This window comes from Mchenga conophoros, linkage group LG7 (assembly GCF_057382185.1).
Source record: "Mchenga conophoros isolate Kocher_MC1m ecotype Shallow Benthic linkage group LG7, M_conophoros_male_GT1.1, whole genome shotgun sequence".
Classification (NCBI taxonomy): Eukaryota; Metazoa; Chordata; class Actinopteri; order Cichliformes; family Cichlidae; genus Mchenga; species Mchenga conophoros.
In genome coordinates this window covers 54786091-54805258 of record NC_140532.1, presented here as the reverse complement: position 1 = coordinate 54805258, position 19168 = coordinate 54786091, and the positions used below count along the sequence as shown (strand labels likewise).

General features: G+C 39.4%; 2 protein-coding genes across 3 annotated transcripts in view; one reads left to right on the top strand and one right to left on the bottom strand.

Moving 5' to 3' along the window:
- Positions 1-2405, bottom strand: part of ap3b1a (adaptor related protein complex 3 subunit beta 1a) — a 59814-nt gene extending 57409 nt beyond the window's left edge. Inside the window, exon 1 of the mRNA XM_085280237.1 lies at positions 2099-2405. Coding sequence (XP_085136363.1) covers positions 2099-2226 — 128 coding nt within the window. The 5' untranslated portion in view covers positions 2227-2405. The remainder of the gene's footprint in view (positions 1-2098) is intronic.
- A 530-nt stretch (positions 2406-2935) lies between these two features.
- Positions 2936-15957, top strand: LOC146571169 (secretory carrier-associated membrane protein 1-like). 2 transcript variants are annotated; one of them, XM_085280235.1, is made up of 10 exons: positions 2936-3194; positions 6935-7055; positions 7607-7684; positions 9371-9478; positions 10133-10244; positions 10547-10675; positions 11964-12123; positions 12226-12327; positions 12998-13115; positions 13216-15957. In XM_085280235.1, exons 2-10 carry the CDS (start codon positions 7053-7055, stop codon positions 13363-13365), a joined length of 960 nt encoding a protein of 319 aa, XP_085136361.1. In that variant the 5' UTR covers positions 2936-3194; positions 6935-7052; the 3' UTR covers positions 13366-15957. The 2 variants fall into 2 exon arrangements, with proteins under 2 accessions (XP_085136361.1, XP_085136360.1); XM_085280234.1 differs by lacking the exon at positions 6935-7055 and having other exon boundaries at positions 2937-3194.
- The last annotated feature ends 3211 nt before the right edge of the window (positions 15958-19168 follow it).

Below are 19168 nucleotides of genomic sequence, written 5' to 3'. Positions count from 1 at the left end.
GCCAAACACATGACCAAACCTCCCCCAACTGGGTAGATGATCATGTGAGACAGTGTTAAGGTTTATTTCAACTTAATAAGAATCATTTCAGAAAACCAAGATCTACAGTGATGAAAAGCAAAAGGATACACGAGGATGGTTCCTGCAGGAAACGCTTAAAATCAAATCAGAAGCTGAACTGTGACCCAAAACTTTTATGAATGTATAAAACTTACTAACAGACTGAGGCCTGAATTATGCTTTAGTAGGAAATTTACTAAAGCACAGTAGATGCAGTGTATGGTTAAGAGGGGTTTCCGGTTACGTCGCAGGGACATAGGCTTAATGCATAAGTCTAAATCAAGTTAGAGCTCCTCAGATTTTAAGTACTGCAGTCAAGTCTAGACCAGAGAATCTGGTACCCTGTGTATGTACCTTCAAACACAGACTGTTACACTAGAACAACTGAGATGCATAGTCACAGAATTTGCAAGAAATTTCCAAAGTCAAAAGATGATTAAACTGGTTATTGGCTGCCCTCTAGTGGTAGAATGCAGACATGGAACTTAAAATACATGAGCAACACAAGCTTATGAAGGCAACTTAATAGCATTTCTCCATTTGCTGGTCTTAGAAAGAAATGTACTGACTGTCAAATTCTGGGTCCAGTATTTATTTCCTTTTTTTGGTGGTATATTATGTTTTGCTAGTTATTGTGCAAAACAAAGAAATTCTCATGATAAAAAATACATTTTGAAACTTTTCATTTTATCATCATTCCATATTTGATCATTTACTTTCAGCACAGGTATAAATGCTTGCAAATGTATGGGGCACTTATGTGGGCTACATCATAGGCTCTAGATAGATTTACAGCAGAAGTATAAACTAAGCGTTATGCAGCACAAAACTGATGCAACAAAGATCAACGATATAAGTAAAACACCATCTTACTTGTTGACAAGTCAATAGGCCCAGTATGACATTTGAAAAACATTGGTTTAAAAAAAAAAGTAGCTAATACAGCAGTAAACTGAATTGTAGATAAAACATAGAAATATTCTCATACAGTTTTATAAAGGTTGAGACAGAAAGAGGTGAATAAAGTACAGACAAGAAATACAACAAACTTATCTTTCCAAGGATTCCTTTACTTGCTTAGAGCTGGATAACAGCAGCTTTAATGAGCATAAAAAAATGAAGTTTTCGACATTTTCTTTAAGCCTTTTGACCACTGTGTAATAGGGTCAGCGCAATCCACCTGCAGGAACAGGACTACACGTGTGTCCCAGCGCTTGTTCATTTACAGCCAGCAAATTCACAGCAGCTCTCATCTTAAAGTGCTTTAAACTGGTAAAAACTTTTGAAAGATTTGGAAGAGAACTCCAACGATCAGGTGTTCCACTATAACCACCCACTTTGCGACAGTGGGGAGGATTGCGTCCCTTTTAACAGTGAAGTGTGTAGCATCCGCTTAAAAACATGCAAGCACTTTCTGCTGTTTCACAATAAATACCGGTATCCGAAGATTCTGTGATGAAGCCACTGCAGTTGATATTTTATCAAGCTCTCCCTGTGCAGTGATTGCAATGACTGGAGCCTTACTGAACTAACTAACCCAAACAATCACAAAGCGGACAGAGATGAATACACAAAAGAGCCACCAAAATTCATAATCACAGTAAAATACAAAGTAATCAGGTGGAGATAGTAAAAAAAATGATCGCAAAAATGACAAAACGTGACAAAAAGTGTACACTACAATACGAAAAACAACCACGAGATGGAAAAAAAACAACAGCAAAAAACAGGCAATACAAGTACACCCTGAGCACACAGAAAGGTGCAAAGCAACTGGAAAAACCAACCAGAAAAAGGAAAACTCAGTGATCACAAACACGTCCAAGCCACGTCTTGCCATTTTATCGCTCAACTTTGCTTACTGCAGAAGAGACAGGGGGCTGTCATTTGCCACCATTGCCCTGCCTGTGGATGCTACTGGCCTCTTTTCAAGACTACGAAACTGGAAGTTAGCCATATGGAGTTCAACAAAAACAACCCAACTGTGCCAAAAACAACCACCGTGACGAGAAACGGAACACACGCTGAGCTAGCTTACTTTTTAAAGTCGGCGCTGAACAGTCCGAAGGCAGCTCCGGTGCTCGAGGAGGTCGGGGTGCTTTCTTGACCCGCTTCCACCGCAGCCTCCGCTCCTCCTTGGTCGTTGTATGAGACTCCTGTCGACATGCTGAGCTTTAAGGCAAACGGCCGACAAAGAAAACTTACTCGCCTTTTCTTACGAGCTATGAAATGTTCATAAAGTTGGTGATAATGTTAACTTAATGTTGACGCTAAAGCTCCTGCAAAAACTTCTTTAATGTATCACCCAACTTTTTACACGCAGTAGCGGAAGTGTGAGTTGGACAAGTGAGCGTCACATGACAGGGATTCAGAGGCAGAGAGCTCATAGATCTATGGCAACTAGAAGAGACTCGGCCAAAAAATAGATGTTGCCACAATGTTGAATAGCCAAAGTATCACGATAAAGTCCACAAGGTCAAAACAGCAACATTTTTGTCAAGACCAGGATATTTTCAAGAAAAGTGAGTTTTCCTGAAGTTTGTGCTATTGTTGTCATACTTTATTTTTACACTTTAAGTGTAATAAAGTATGACAAAAAGTCTAAATGAGTGCGGGTATAAAAAAATAAATCAAATATTTTCCAAGTAATAATATTATTTTTTTAAATAACTTTGGGATATTTTTAATTCTTTCATTTTACGTAGATAAGTCGATGTACGACCTGACATTTAATCGCAGATAAAATATCACAATTCTATGACAAAATGTAAAAATGAGTGTGAGTAAAGCGTTAAATTATTTCTAAATAAAACATTATTTTTTTTAAAAATTACTTTTTGGATCTTTTTTTTTTTTTTACGTTTCCCTACTTCCGCCTGACGTCTCGTTATGTCACGTGTGTTCCGCTGCTGGTGACCAATCCCCCACCTGGACAGTCTGACGTTTGACTTCAGCCCTTGTCTTTTCTATTACAATTTGTTCGAAACAGTTGGTCTTTTGTAACTCTCTGCGCCGACTTTGGCTATAAATATTAGCCTTAAGACACATTTAGCGGAATAAGTCGTCCTATTTGGACAATGTCAGATTTCGACAGCAACCCCTTCGCGGACCCGGACTTCAGCAACCCGTTTCAGGTAACCTTAACAGCCTACATTAGCCTACATTAGCCACTTTAACTTTAGCTGCCGTATCATTTTACATTAAGACTGCGTGGCTAGGAAAGACTGGCATGGGGTTGGTTTGAATAAACCTGCTCTGATAAGGCGACTTTAAATTAGCTGCTGCCAAAACCCTCCCGCTCGGTTTCAGTTGAACTGTCACTTAATGTTGCCGCACTCTGACTGGCAGAAGTGACATAACATTAAAAGATATGAGGCTATGCTTCCAGGTGTTGGCTCTGATTCAAACTGAAGCAGGTTGGGTCGCTGGGTTCTGTTATAATTATCCCCCATCCCTTTAAATTCCCACCTGCTCGACATATTTCCTCACATTTACGACCTAGTTAAACAACTTATGCTCAGATGTTGCGTATTGTTTCTTTTATGTTTGACATTACGTTAGAGTGATTGACTTAACTTGCCAACCTGGAGACGATAATGTTAAAAACTGATCACCTGATCATGTAATGCTGTGTAGGAACGTAAAAACAGAGACAAACATCCTTTCCCTTGCCTTTATTGTGCTGTTGTCTTTATTTAGGCGTCTGACTGAAGACGTCTTGTGTTTACGCTCACACAGTGTTGTGTCATAATGAAAGCATTCATGTGATCATGTGCTCCTTGGTATTTCCAGGCCTATCCTCCTCTGCTCATATCAGGTGTACTCATCAAAACAATCAAGTTTTGCTATTTTCTGAAATTTCTAACATTAATGGACCAAAAACATAAGACTATTTAATAATTAAAATAATCACGAGGTGCTTCCCTCAGTTTCATTAAGACCACATTGATTGTTTTAACATTGATTGTTTGATTGGAGCATGCTAAGAATAAGCTAAAGAAGTGTTTGTTTGTTTGTTTGTTTAACATCAACCAGCCAAACTGGGTTTATGTCTTTAGCAGTTGATTGGGAATCTAAACATTTAATGCTGTTTTTAGTATTTTCTATGAAATGCTTAAAAGATAAATAAATGGACTGTCATTTAGATCTCCAAAAGTTGATTCTGTTCATCTGGACGTCATTTTGAGTTTCTTGAACTCAGCAGTAACATCTTCAGTGTGCTTGTTATGTCCATCAAAAGCTTAAAATCAACTTTTTTTGTCATACACAACAAATAACATGAGTAAAACTTCATATTTGGAAACTAGAAGCCCTCAAATAATATTGCTCATTCAAAGAACATTATAAATTATGCTCTTTAAATGAGGATAATTTACAAAATGCACATAATGGTGTTATCTGTTTGATGTTAAACTAGTGGTTGAACCCACGTATTTGTAGTAATCCTGTAATTTATTTACAGTAAGCTTAATTTAAGCTCAGTCTAAAAGTCAATATTGTGCACATCCACACACAACACGTGTTATGTTGCTGGTAAGAAGCAGGAAGTAAAATAGCAGTAATTGATAGATGACAACACCTTGTTCTACTGTAAATGCAGTAAATACTTCCCTGCAAGTGTTATAACAACAAAAAGAGAAGCCAAAGCCACAGTTATCTAAGTTTTTTATACCGGTCATCTCATTTGTTGGTAGTTTGCTGTTAACTTCCTCTCAGTAGCCACAGCACACTACTGCTGATATTTGGCAGTATAAAACAGAGCAGTATACAGCTGAACTAAATGGATCAGCCTTTTGTCATAAATAACAGATCTAATTTCTGAGTCAGAATCAGACTAATCCAGAATTAGACCTGTGGTTCTTTAACCTCAGACAATGTATTTGTTAATTGTGATATATCTGTGCCTGCTTGGTTCTACACAGTACAAGGAAAGCATGTGTGTTTTTTGTTTGTTTTTGTCAGAGAATACTATATTAAAAAAAATCTATTTTAGTTGGTTTGATTCATTGCACAGACTTAAAAGAACCCAGCGTTGATGGGAAGATGGTACAGGCTGACCACACAGACGCAAGGAGAGTGAATAATTAATTGGGTTCATTAACATACTAACACGAGTGCTGAAGCCCTGCTGTCCTCCCACTTCTCTGTCATGCGTTGGCTCTGGCTGCCTTGCCTCAGGATAATGGGAGCTTTTTCCCTTCTCTGAGCTATGTTCAATAGTTCATGAAATCATATGGTGACATGTGGTTCCAGGGTACTCGTTGGCTCCTTTCCTACTAAGCTTCATCACTCGCAGTCATGCATCAGATTAGAGCTGGGCGATATATCGAGTTTTTAAAACATATCGATATATTTTTATACGAGATATAAGATGTGACAATATCCTTTATATCGATATAGTCTATGTTACGTTATAATTATAGTTGTGGAGCCGCAAGTTTGCCTCTCTTTCGTCCACTTTTGTCTCTACGCAACGTTACTCCGCCTCGCCTTCACTGAAGACAACTCCCCCTCCTCCCCCATCGCTTCACGTGCAGGCAGCGACAAGACGGACACGGCAAATCTCCGTTAACGAGTTACTGCGCATCGCCCCATGCGTGGGGCTGGACGGCGTCAACGTGCTAACGAGCTAAACATGCTAATGAGCTAACAGCGCTAACCCTAAAATCCTTTCATTCTCTCAAAAGTTGATAGCGCGCCTTATGTATGAATTCTGGTTGTGCTTGATGGCCGCGAACCGATTTTATGTGGTACACGGCGCTCAGCAATCTGTCAAAAATGTTTGAGTACGACTTTGGTCAGCTACGGAGCTGCACCGCTTGATAGATTGTCGGCGCATTACGGCTACCGAGGAGCTTCGCGGAGTGATACGTACTGTGCATCAACGTAATATTACCGTATTGTGTGTGTATAAGGACCATAAATGGCACCTGTAAGAGAGGTGGTTATGAAGCGGATTTCAAACTCCAGGCTATCAGTCACACAGTAAAACTTGGGAACAGAGCAGCTGTGAAATCTGTCTTTGTTATTACGCTCAGCGTCTTTTAGTTTACATTTTGACTGCACAATTGTGAGCTCTTTGTTTAGCACAAAAACAACCTTGTTTTCTTTTATTTATGGAGCATTATTATTTAATGAATTCTCATAATTTAATTTTGAGTAATTTTTCATGTACATCTGTGCTGTATGTTAATAAAAGTGCCTGTGTGACATCTGGGACACAGCTTTGACTAAGAACTCTCTTTTTGTTCTTACTTTATGGCTTAAAAAAAAAAATCGAGATATATATCTTATATCGCCATCCAGCTAAAAAATATCGAGATATGAATTTTGGGTCATATCGCCCAGCCCTACATCAGATTGTTGAGGCTGTTTTGGCCTATTTCTCTGGATGTGGGCTCAGACATTAGGCTCTATGTTAGCGAATAAAAAAAACTTTGTAAGGCAGCTAAGAGCTCACTTTGTAAGGTTTGTAGCTTAATCAAACGTGAAATGAGTAGAAACCACAGAGAGTTGAAGTCATATGGTGTCGTCAGGTGGTTGAACTGTGCACCTTTTTTGAATCCTGCACTTTAATCAAGATCATGGTGAACACACGTTTGCTGATTCTCCTTGTGTTTTTTGGGTGGGGGTGGGGGGGTTGTTGTTTTGTTTTGTTTTTTGTTTTTGTTTTTTAATGTTCTGGAGCAGGAACTCCAGAGCTGGAGGTTTCAAAATGAAGACTTCGTTGAATCTGCAGTATGTGTTTGTCCAGCCACGCACTAGTGCAGCGTTAAATTTTAAACACGACAGGCCCTGAAATATTTAGTGTGTGTGTGTGTGTGTGTGTGTGTGTGTGTGTGTGTGTGTGTGTGTGTGTGTGTGGAAATTTAAGAGTCAGGGAGACGGAGAGGACTGCACTGAGACGGGATAAGGACAGCACTTCGGACTATACGGATTAGATGTTAATCTTGAGCAACAATTTGAAATTCGTGCGTGACTGACGGCAGCTGATGGTGAGCTTATTATCAAAAGAGATGTATGACAGTGTAGCTTAGCTGACACTGACAGGAAAAAGGAGTTTTGCATGCAAATGGAGGTAGAATATAAAGTAGTGGCTTGCTTTATTTTGAAAGTAGTTTTGATATGTCAGTCTGGCAAATTAGGACTGTAGTTAAAAGAAGCATGGAGTGCTTTAGCAGTTTAGGAGCACAAAGCATAACCAAAGTATGTCTTTTTATTTCGGTCTTTGGCTGCCAGAGCAGCTCAAGAAACTCGTGGTCTTGGCTATTTATAATGACGTTCTCGTGAAAATTATTGGAATCATCTTGTCTTTGCCAGTATTGAATTATAGGCCTGTTGCATTTTGAATACAGAGAGCTTTGGCCTGGATCTCAGCAGAATAATGGAGGGTTTTACTCTGTAGGGATTTCTACTGCTATCCCTGGTTGAAACACAAAGACAAGACAGATCAAACAAAATGTATTGCTTTATAGTATTACTCAATTACATTTATCTCATGTAAAGCATTCCCTTTTAATCCTTTTTTCTTCCTTTTTTTTTTTAGGATCCATCAGTGACACAAGTGAGACAGACATCTCCTCCAGGGTTAGAGGAGTACAATCCCTTTGCAGATGGCAAATCGGTGAGTACTTGGATATTTGCATTTAGTAGCAGTGAGGTTAAAGATCAGGTAGGTCCACCAGAATTACTCAGTAGGTATTTGAGCCTAAAGTTTTACTTATTTTTCCAGCTTTGTAATACATCATGTGAAAATCACATTCCTTTAAAATTATATTCAGCAGAATAAAAGACTAATAAATCCCACATCTGTCCGCCAAGGCAGACAAGTGTGACAACAAAGAGTTGTGCTTTATCTGTAAAATGCCACACTCTTCAGTCAGAGAAGAGCAGCTGATGATTATTCAGTCTCAGTTTATGCTTTAGTTTTGGGGTTTTTTTTAAATAAAATATTTCATCATATTAATGGATCCCAAGCTAATAATGGAATATACAATTACAGTTTTGTATAGTTCAGACATGTATTCTATGCACTTAGCTATGTTATTGGTCGTGGGTACAGACCAGGCAAACCGGACCTCTCTTTGTTGCTGATGTCACTGCCCTGTTGTTTCAGCTAGACATGGCCAGAACACCTTATCTAAATGCTGAGAAATATCCATCCCAGTATTGTTCGACTCTGAGCCTCTTCCAAATCACTAATCTCACCCTGTCTCTGTTTCTTTCTCTTGTCTGTAGCTGTCGTCTTGTTATGAGTCGCTGCCCAGTCTGTATATATAGGCAACTGCTAGAACATAGTGATCACGTGGTTCACATGCTCAGCTCCTAAAGCCACCAAGACATGTGTCCTGAAAGCTTTCACTCTAAGAATTGCCACCTTATTGAGCTGGAGTTTTGACTTGCCCCTGGTAGGGTCTCCAGTAGCAAAGTATTCAAAAGATGGCGATGGGTAAGAAACTTGGGACCTCTGTTATCCTCCCCAGGAGGGGAATACTAGGAATCCTTCAGACCTTGGGTTAGGGTCCATTGGCAAGACCCCGATTATTAAGCCTTTACCCGTGCAGCCCAACAGGCTCAGCCATTCTTCGATAGCTTCACTGCCAACAGCTTCACTGTTGTTTTGTGCCTTCCAACTGCACATATCTTAGCACATACACACATGCAGTTACATAAGACTAAATCCTAACATTGAGCAGTGGTTCCCACCTTGGAATTCAAGATCGCTTTCAGCAGTCGCAAGATATGTGACTGCATCAGTGTAATCATTTTCAGCCATCTAAATGTTATTTGACTGAATCCATCTGAGAAGCAACTTTATCAGTGACAAAGGGCTGTAAGAAGACTGTTTCAATAAAAAGTTTGGAAGCCAAGAGACTGAAGTATTGTGGTCAGTTTAGCTTTTTGAAGCTTTGTGAAGAAATGGCCTTGAAAAGATGTTGTTATATGGCTGCAAAAGGTTGGGCACTAGATGTTTGAGCATGGATATTGTATCACTGCTTAGCTTGGCTCAAACATTTTTGTTTCTCTTAAGAGCTTACACAGGCTTCTCTCTCTCTACAGTACAACCTCATCAATTTCACAAATTTGTATTGTACGTTTTTTTTTTTTTCATACATGTGCTCTTCACCGTTTGTTGCTTTCATTTGTTTTTTTTATTTTTTTGCTGTGCATCTTTATTAATGCTCTAATAAAATATGAGATTTAGTTGTGTTTTGAGTATTGCAATACAAACCTCTGATTAACTGTGAGGTCACATCATTAGCAGTTATAGGAATCATGTAGTTTTGCTCTAACCATGTGTACTTTATAGACACCTGCAAGTATGGCCCCCAAGACTACAGGCCCTGCTGTCAGCACTCAGCCAGCCATCATGAAACCCACAGAGGAGCCCCCAGCCTACTCACAAGCTCAACCACAGGTATATGTGTTGATGGTATACAGCCAAATAACAGCAGTTATTTCAGTAGAACTTTTGGCTATGCTTACAGCTGCTGCTGTAGTTTCTGCCACTTTCTTTTCAGATTATACAAAGGCTGTAGTTTCTGCCACTTTCTTTTCAGATTATACAAAGGCATTCTTATTTTTACACAAAGAAATGCTGATTGAGTTACCAAAGCTATTGGAACTGAGGTGAGAGCATTACGTGTCACCATGAGCAAGCAGACTGTGGTGCATCTATTGTTTTAGTCCAGCAACACCAGCAGAGACTGAGAGAAAATGTATTAACACCACGGCTGATTTCACACTGAGTTTGTGGACAGAAAAGTGGCTCTGCGGGAGACCGCCTCTATCTGTGATTGGCCTTTGTAGCAGAAGTAGACACAGAGTCAGAGGGAAATCGTGGTTGGTGGAGGAAATAACTTGAGATTGAGCATCTCGTTTGTGAAGCAGACTCTGGGGAATGTGTTGTTATGATGTCTGTTCTCCTGCTGGTGCTGTCTCTGCAGAGAATTGGATTTATTCCAAAAGTAGAAATGGAGCATTTCTAGTGAGCAGGGAGGGGGAAAGTAATTGGCCAAAAAGTTTGTGTACTATTTCCAATGTGTTGACATTTGTTTGTGTGTGTTTGCAGGAGCAGTCGCAGGCAGCTGCTGAGCTGCTAAGGAGACAGGAAGAGCTGGAAAATAAGGCTGCAGAGCTGGACCGCCGGGAGCGAGAGATGCAGTCAATCAACGTATCTGGGGGTTAGTATGTCATCACAACACAGCCACAGATCAGTGCTGTCATAGCAAAGCATTACAGATAATGATGACGCTTATAAATCCACAGAATGGCTCATTATATGCCAAGCAATGACTACATGTTAATTTAAATGTTAATTCTCATGCACACAAAAAATAAGCGGGAATCAGTATTTGCACTCAGTAACTGCTAACTGTCATCTGACAGAAGAGCAGCACGTAAAACCTGAGCGACACTTTCAAAAAGATGTTGAAGTAACTCACAAGCTTGACTTTGATTTTTTTTTTTTCTTCTGCTATTGTAGGCAGGAAAAACAACTGGCCTCCTCTCCCAGAGAGGTTTCCTGTGGCTCCGTGTTTCTACCACGATATTACTGTAGACATTCCCGTAGAGTTTCAGAAGACAGTCAAAATCATGTACTACCTCTGGATGTGTAAGTAAACTTTTTCTTAAACTTGACAGAAGAAATTTGCTGTCTTGTACCAAGTCTGGAGTTTTTTATCCTCTGGATTTCAGAGCTAGGCTATAAGTAGTGCATCACCTGTGGCCTACTTGTACTTACAGGGACGGCCACTGCAGCTCAGATTACTCATGCTCTTTAGTTCCTTTTTTCTTTTTTTCTTTTTTTTTTTGTGCAAAATGACAAGAGAGGGTGTGTATATCCATTTACAACTAAAGAAAGGACTCGAAATGACTATAAACTTACGTATCTGATAAAAAGATAGCATCTGCATTTTTATTCCTGCTTTCATACATAGTTTTATGCATGTTCCCCACAGACTGTATCTAAAAGATGGACTTAGACACTGTGAGATCACCCATTGATTCTGCACTTGCCAATGAAGTGGCCTTGTTTGCATTAAACATTTGTGCTAAATTATCAGCTAATACTAGCAAACGTTTTTAGCAAACTGCATTCTAAACTACGTTCATACGTGCAAACACGTAGAACCACATCTGCTGAAATAATGAAATTGTTAATGAGCTGATAATCTGCTGTTTCAGATGACTCATTTAAAGCAGTCCTGAGTAGTTTAATCCACCAACTCCCCGAGTCAAAACCTCATAGCTCCTGATGGTGAAAAATACTCTCTGTTGGTGTATGTGGGGGGTGGAGTCAAGACTTCAAGTAGAATTCAATATCCACATGACAAATGCACGTGCCGCAGTCTTGCAACCTGATGAAGCAGCTTGATCATATGATTTGCTATAAGGCTGGTTTACAGAATTCAGTCGTTTTTACTAATAAGTACAAAGACTTTGATTTTTAAATCAACCGGCTGTATCTTTTTCAAGCTCAGGTGAAGGGTCTCGGTACCACTGCTATGTCAGCTAGCGGGCTATTGTCATATTTCACACTGTGCTGTAAAATCCCTGCAGTCAAACTGACTCAGTGAATGTGTAATACCTTTAACTTTGCAGACACTGTTAGGCCCTCGAGAGCAAATGGTAATGAATTATTAACTGTGTGCGCGTGTGTGTGCGTATGTTGTTTCCAGTCCTGCACTGTGTTACATGTTTAAATATTAAGTTTCAGTGTTTCCTCCTCTTCCATCCAAGGCTTGATTTGGTAGGACTTGATTGGACACTTCTCCTTCAGCTTATTTTCCATGTTTTGGCATGTACACTTAAACAGCCGTTCTGGCACACCGTCACACTTAAGCCGAAGTCCCCCTCCACATATTTACTGTATTTTTTTTCTCTCTCTCTTGACCTTTCAGTGCACACTGGGACTCTGCTTGCAAACCTGATCGCCTGCCTCTCCTGGTTTGCTGTGGATGGAAACCGAGGTGTGGACTTTGGCTTGTCGATCCTCTGGCTTCTGCTTTTCACGCCGTGTTCTTTTGTCTGTTGGTACAGACCGCTTTATGCTGCATTCAGGTAAACAACATGATCCAAAATTGTGTCCACAAGTACAACAATCACGATGACCCTCCTGTGCCCACTGTGCTCTTCATATCCTCCACTTTCATCTTTCTACAGGATCGACAGCTCGTTCAGGTTCTTTATTTTCTTCTTCATTTACGTCTGTCAGATTGGCATCTATGTCATCCAGTCTATTGGCATCGCTGGCTGGGGAGCCAGGTAAGATAACACGACTTAAAATAAATTTCCATAGCATTGTATTTTTATGACATTTTTAGGTAAGACAGATGTTACAAAGACACATCTGGGGTTACTTAGTGAGGTGGTTGGCTTTGCATTTAGTCTAGATTTTGGTCTTAGTATTATACTGAGAAAAGTATCAGTACTCTATATCGTAGATCTCATGAACTGATCAGATAATGCGATGATTAAGACCAAGCCTGAAATATTTCTATATTTGTGTTAATTAGATATTGAACTTGTCTTTTTTTTTTTTTTTTTTCTTGCAGTTTTTGTTTTGCTTTTAGGAGGAAAGCAGGAGGAAACCCTGCATTAGTTAAGAACCATTTAAAAAAAAAAAATTTATTAGAATATACATTTAGTCTAGTGAGTATTTACAGTGAACAGCTACAACATGCCACATGGATAACACTGTCTAGGTCCCTGTTGTGCCACTGTAAGTGTCTATGGTGGCACATCCTTTAGGTCTAGGTAGTGTGGAGGCCGGGTCTTTGCTTTACCCTCTGTAGTTTGAGTGCTCCTGGTGTGTGACTTCACCCAAGTAAACTACAGCATTTTAAACAAGTAGTTCTCTCAGAGGATTGAGATGGTAGTGAGACTGGTTAGTTGTCACGTCGTTGTTGTGTGTTAATGATTTTCTTATCCCTAGCGGGTGGATCTCAGCTTTGACTGGCCTGAATAAAAGCATCCCAGTGGGCATTATAATGATCCTCGTTGCTGCTCTCTTTACCGCTCTGGCTGTCCTGTCTCTCATCATGTTCAAAAAGGTAAATGCACAGTCAGCCTATAAGATATCTGAGTGATGTCTGTTACAGACTCTTCAGGCCCTAATTTTACCCTCTTTTCCGCCTTTCCTTCTCCCCTCAGGTCCATGGCATGTACCGTACCACCGGTGCCAGTTTTGAGAAGGCACAGCAGGAATTTGCCACGGGCGTCATGTCTAACAAAACTGTACAAACGGCCACTGCTAATGCTGCTTCCAGGGCTGCACAAGGAGCCTTCAAGGAGCAAGTCTGAAGCAGAGAGCTCGCTCATCTGACCCTCCTCTGTATCCAGCTTCCACTTATAACTGCCTTGTTTGAACAAGTTACGCCCCCCTCCCCATCTTTCTGACACTACTGAAGGGGTTTTTGTGGGGGTGCTACAGCTGAACATCCACTCATCTACAATCTTTAGCCTCTCAACCTTCAAACAGGCTCTCTTGTCCCAGTCTACCTGCTCCTGCAACACCGTGCACTCTAGGAGTCCTTTAACTAGAGTGCTCAACTTTCTTGTCTCTGTGTGGATTTCAGGGTTTGTGTGGATGTATGGCCAATTAAATGAAGGTTTGTGTGCCTTTTTTTAAATGTTGTTGCTGTCCTCGAGGCCTGCTCGTCTTCAGGCAGATTCTAATGTAGCTGAACAGACTGTTTGAAGTTACCTGGGCATTTCTCACCATGAACAGATGCTTGCTTTCTGTGTGTTTATCAACCTAATCACCACTTTCTCTTTCTGAATTTATTTATTTATCTGGCAAAAGGAAGTTATCTTTGAGTTAAAGCAGCATTATTTGATCTGTTTCGGTGCTTTCTTCTTTCATGAGTGTATGGCCTAACACTGCTGACCCCCAATGGAGTAACTTTATACTGCTGAAGATGAATGCTGTGCATTCCACTCCGCTGCTTTGCTTTCTACTCTCTTCGCTCAACTTAGAATTGGGTATGTAAAAAGTATTTAGCCTGAAATTCCTTAAAGTGATATCTCATCTAAAATCTTACCTACCCAAGTATCAGCACTCACCGGTGGAGACTGGTGAATAACAGAAGGAAGATATTTCTGTCATTAATGAAATATTACAATTAGAATGAAGCAAGAAATAAAATAATATAATTAACCCTTCAATTTTAGGCAAACGGCAACTTCCGGGGCCGAAACACACCGAAGTACCAAAAACGCTCCAAAGGCGAGTCAGCCCCCATAGATTCCCAATGTAAAATCTCCAAGTGTAGCCATTAGATTAACGTGTTTGTAGCTTTAAACAAGAAACGGGTTGAGCCGCGACAACTTTACTTGCTCGCTAACATCAGCCACTCCACCCTTTCATCCAAATATGGTCACTTTTGGCTCCAAATCCAGCTTTGGCGCTGTGGAAGTGCTAACAATCAAGTTTCAAAACTCAGAGTTGACAAAGCAGTGGGCAACATCACAGTGGCTACGCCATCGTTTATAGTCTGCGTCGTTAGTACAGGGATGGACAGAAGTAGATTGTGATCACAGATTGATGGCACTGTTTTGCCATCTAAGCAGACAACAATTGTCATTCTGCAAAAGCTACAATCCACAAGCAGTGTCTGATATTAGAGTATCACTTTAAAGGTAATTGTCAAGTATTTATTTGACTGAAATCTTCTGCTTCTATTGATCTGCATATCTCAGCAAGTCGCATTTTAAATCTGGACTTGGGGTTCTTTCTCTGACGTTGGCAGTCAGTACAGATACTTCTAACAGTGCCCTCAGGCCTTCCTGCTCAGTAGTCTAGATGCTTAACTTGCTTTTTTATTGCATTAGCTGAGTCAGCTTGATTTTCACCTGAAGCCTACCATTTTGTGTCCTTTGCTAAAGAGAGCCACTACTCCATACACACAGCTGCACGATTTATCAGCAAGGAAAGTGTAATTCGTCTCTAGCTTCCCTTCAGTGCTGGAGATTTACCTCAGCTTTACTCAGGATGCTCTCCGCTTGCATGACGAGGTTAAATATTATACAAGATTGTACAAAATTTGACAGGCCTCTGGTTTTAAGTATGTCTTGTAAATCAGTATCAGTATGTTGTAATCACAATAAAAGTGACTTAAATTTGACAAAAGGGGCCAGTACATTGATGTTGTGTTGTGACACTTGTGTATTCTTAATTTTTTTGGAAGTCAAGCAAAACTACAACCACATCTGTTCTTTTACTCTCTCGTTTTTGTGATCAGATTTAACAATACAATTCCACCTGCTAAAATGTCTTTGAATCTGTCTTTCTATGTGTTATTCAAACTGCAAAGCACTTTCCTTGATTTTGCATTTTGTGTGCGTGTGTGTGTGTGTGGGTGGGTGGGTGTGGACGGAGGGAGTTGGGTCTTTAATTTTTAATGTGTGTGCAGGACAGTCTGGCTGTGGGTTCCTTCTTGCCTTTTCTGTATTTCTTTAAGTTGTTTTCTCCCTACACACTGGCTTAATTTGGGCCAGTACAGTAGTTAAAAAGCATCAGGCTGAATTACACTTCCAGGTTTTGCTGTTAGTTTTAATATAAACATGAAGCTGCAATGCAATGTGAACTGTGCGTTGTACTGTAGACCGACTGTGGCTTCAAGCTGTGCTTTAGAGTCATGAATTGTGGTATAAAAACAATGAAAATTAAAATGCTGATCCACATCTCTTAAATTTTATATATATTAATATATATCAATGTTTTTGAGATGAAATATGAAGGGATGTGTGTATGTTTTGTGCAGTTTACAAATGGTAGACTATCTGCTCTAAATGTTTGTGCAATTTTAAGGTTTCACCTACAATCGCATGACCAGTAGTTTGAGTTTTGTATATTTATTGTATTAACGCTGAATAAAATTCTTCTTCTATATGTTTCATGGCTTCTCTTTGTATGAAATTATGCTCATATTTGCATTGTAGAGAAAAACGTTAAAAGGTACCCATTATACTTATCTTCTGTGTCACACACAGACATATAGATGAAAATGTAAGAATTTCCATGCTGTTAAACAGAGCAAGGAATTATTATTATTATTATTATTATTATTATTAGACAGCCTTTCCAAACATCCTAAATTTATTTTGGATTTTTTTATTGCCTTCTTATATTGTCTTCTCAATCCCAGTCCATTCTTTGGTAATTCTCTCAAGCTTCTCCAGATTTAATGGTCTTCTGGAGGTAGTTCCTCACAAGGACCAACGTATGTTTTGGGTCGTTATTATGTTGGAAGACACAGCAATGGCCCAGATCAAGTTTTGATGCTGATCGGTTTTCTTTCAGAATCTTCTCATGCCTTTAATTTCTTCATGAGTCCTTCCTGACAGCAATGACACTCTCACCCCTGTGATGATGGTGACTTTGGGTTCTACACCTCTCCATTGTTTCTTCAGAAGTGGAGTGTTTCTTGGTCTGTAAGCTCACAGTTCATTACTGTGCAGGGTTTAAGTGACTATCTTTTTTGAGGCTGTAATTCCCAACTTGGCTAAGTCATTCGCTCGTGTCTTAGCAGTTGTTCTGGGGTCTTTAGACTCATCTCTCATGAGTTTTCTTTCCCAAGTCTTTCAAATCTTTGGCTTCCTACTTCTGCGAGACTTGTTCTGTACTGTGCGACTCATTCTTGATGAAATTTCTCCCTTCAGTTCTTGACACTTTGAAATGCTGTGATAGCTTTGTACATCCATCTCTTGCTTTGCGAGCATCAACAAATTTTTTTCTCTAAACTGAAGTCTAAAGTCATTTCTTTTGTTTTTGGCATGATGACAAGTGACAGCTCACACCCTCGCTGAAGTTTTTATACTGTGTGTAAATTGGAAGGTAACCCTCAGTTTTAACTTGGTTTTACCAGCTTTGAGCATTGCAAAGTTAAAATTCATCATTGCACAGCAGTGGTTTGTGCTGTGGCTCAATAAAAGAGCCATTTCTCAGGAGGCTAATAATATTGACCCTAGTAATTTAATTCTCGTAGTCAGTTCTGTTAATTTATGATTTCTAATGAAAACGAATTTAGAAAAGCTATGTTGAAAATCCTTTGCACTGTTTAAAAAAAAAAATTATGAAAAACTTCAAATTTCATAGGTGCTAAAAATGTGGTCTCATCTAAGAAGAGTATGTCTTAATATATTAAGCATGACCAAATTTTCAAATGAGTATTAACTACTGGCTAAAAGTATTAGCTGTGAGCCAAAAGTACCAAACTTCCTTAAAAACGTTGCATGATGTCATTAAGTACATGGTCAACTCAAGCACAGCATGAGCACTGGCTACGAGTACAGACTCCCCACCCACCCACAAACCTTTTGTTACTGAGAGGGAACCAAAGAGAAGAGAATGATGCCATAAAAGGAGAGGAGGTGGGTTATTAGTTTTCCTGAGTGGGACTTTAAGTGAATGGTTTATCCTGCAGGTTAACATTTCACCACCTTGCTGCTTATGGTGAACCACAAGTATGCAGATTGTGGATTATAAATAAAGTCTTCCAAAAATTCAAAATTTTTCCTGTTTTTGTCAGCTGTTTGTGAATTTCACACACAAAAAAAAAAAATAATCTCACGAAGAGACAAGTGAGGGATTCATCCCCACTGAAATCCACTCCAGCTAACAACAGCTTTAAATGTTTTTTGGATTAAAAAAAACAACAACAACATTGCATTAAAGTTGCACAAAAGCCCGGAATAAGTTTAGATATTTTTAACCCTCAGTCAAGCAAAACTATTCAGCAGATTCCAAGAATAAGACTTGAAGCTGGGAAAAAAGCAGGGGGGGAAATGAGCTTGCACTATCTGTCGAAAACCAGATGAGGTCAGTATTTATCAAAGGATGTAAAGATCAGAGTCACCTCAGAGTAAATATGGCTAGAGTGACTTCCAGCCAACAGCATCAGATTTTGTTTTACAAGAAAATTAATCTGAGTTCATTTAAGAGGTTCAAACTGTAGGTAGGCAGAAGAAAGGGGCCACATCTGAGAAAGACTGTAAGATTATCAATAAAATAACAACACTCAGTGTAGTACTAAATATGAAGAGGCTAAAGGAACAATGTTTCACTTTGTTTAACAATTTAGGATTAATAAAACATTCCGGACAGAGATCAAAGTTTCAACTTTTTAAATGCTGAAAATCTAATAACATGTTTTGTGAAAATAAAAAGGAAACTCGTATATCAAAAGTGAAACAATGGGGAAGACAAATCATATCAAATGTTTTACTACAATGAACGACATATACTGAAAGACGGGCAGAAATATGTCTACTAAACAAAGACATTTGAAACAATTCTGACCTTTATAAAAGAATTGGACCCAACAGAAAGTGGGTTTATAATAATATAATAATTATTAAAAAGAATAATTGGGTTTTGTGTGTACATGGCTCATCTGTGAGTCTTTAAATGTTTGCTGGAAACCAGTTCATTGTTATGTGATTGACAAAATAAGTCCCTTTGCTACGTGTAAAAATGTAAGTAACATTTGCGCCTCTGCTTCAGCTTCAGTAAAGACTGAGATGCTAATTCGCACTGACATAGGTCTGGCTGACAGCTAGCTGCTCAAGTGGCCACTTCATTAGACCACATGGCAACAACGCAGTGCATATAGGCATTTAGACCTGGTTAAGATGACCTGCTGTAAACCACAGCCTACCTGAATATTGTTGCTGACCACTTTAATTAAAAAATATATCCACCTGTAAGTCTTTTAATTCTTATAATGATGATTTTAAACAACAATTTTCAAAGAAAAACTAGCTGAAATTATCTCCATCCAGTCCCTTGAACGCTTTTATGAAGTTGAAGATGTCCTCCAACATCAGCGACAAGTTGCTGAGTCTGAAACTTTTAGCAGACCAGACTCACTGCCAACAGGAAGGGGCACAGAGGAGAAATAACAGCCATTCTTTAATGCATTTGAAACATTTTCTAGGAGTGTGTGAAAACCCAATGTGCTGTTGGCTGCTCTGTCCGTGCTGTCACATGGGCTTCCTCTGACTGTCAGCTGCCCCTGGATGATTACAGTTGCGTTATTATTTCCAAAAAATTAAAACAATGAGCAGAACGTCACTAATTAGCTTCTTGGATCTGAGTAAAGCA

What these genes read in the sequence shown, in the direction of transcription:
- LOC146571169 (XM_085280234.1), top strand. Translation starts at nt 3,138, where the DNA reads ATGTCAGATTTCGACAGCAACCCCTTCGCGGACCCGGACTTCAGCAAC. An exon ending in CCTTTGCAGATGGCAAATCG is followed by an intron (nt 7,685 to 9,370) that starts GTGAGTACTTGG and finishes TGTACTTTATAG; the next exon opens with ACACCTGCAAGTATGGCCCC. An exon ending in CCGCTTTATGCTGCATTCAG is followed by an intron (nt 12,124 to 12,225) that starts GTAAACAACATG and finishes ATCTTTCTACAG; the next exon opens with GATCGACAGCTCGTTCAGGT.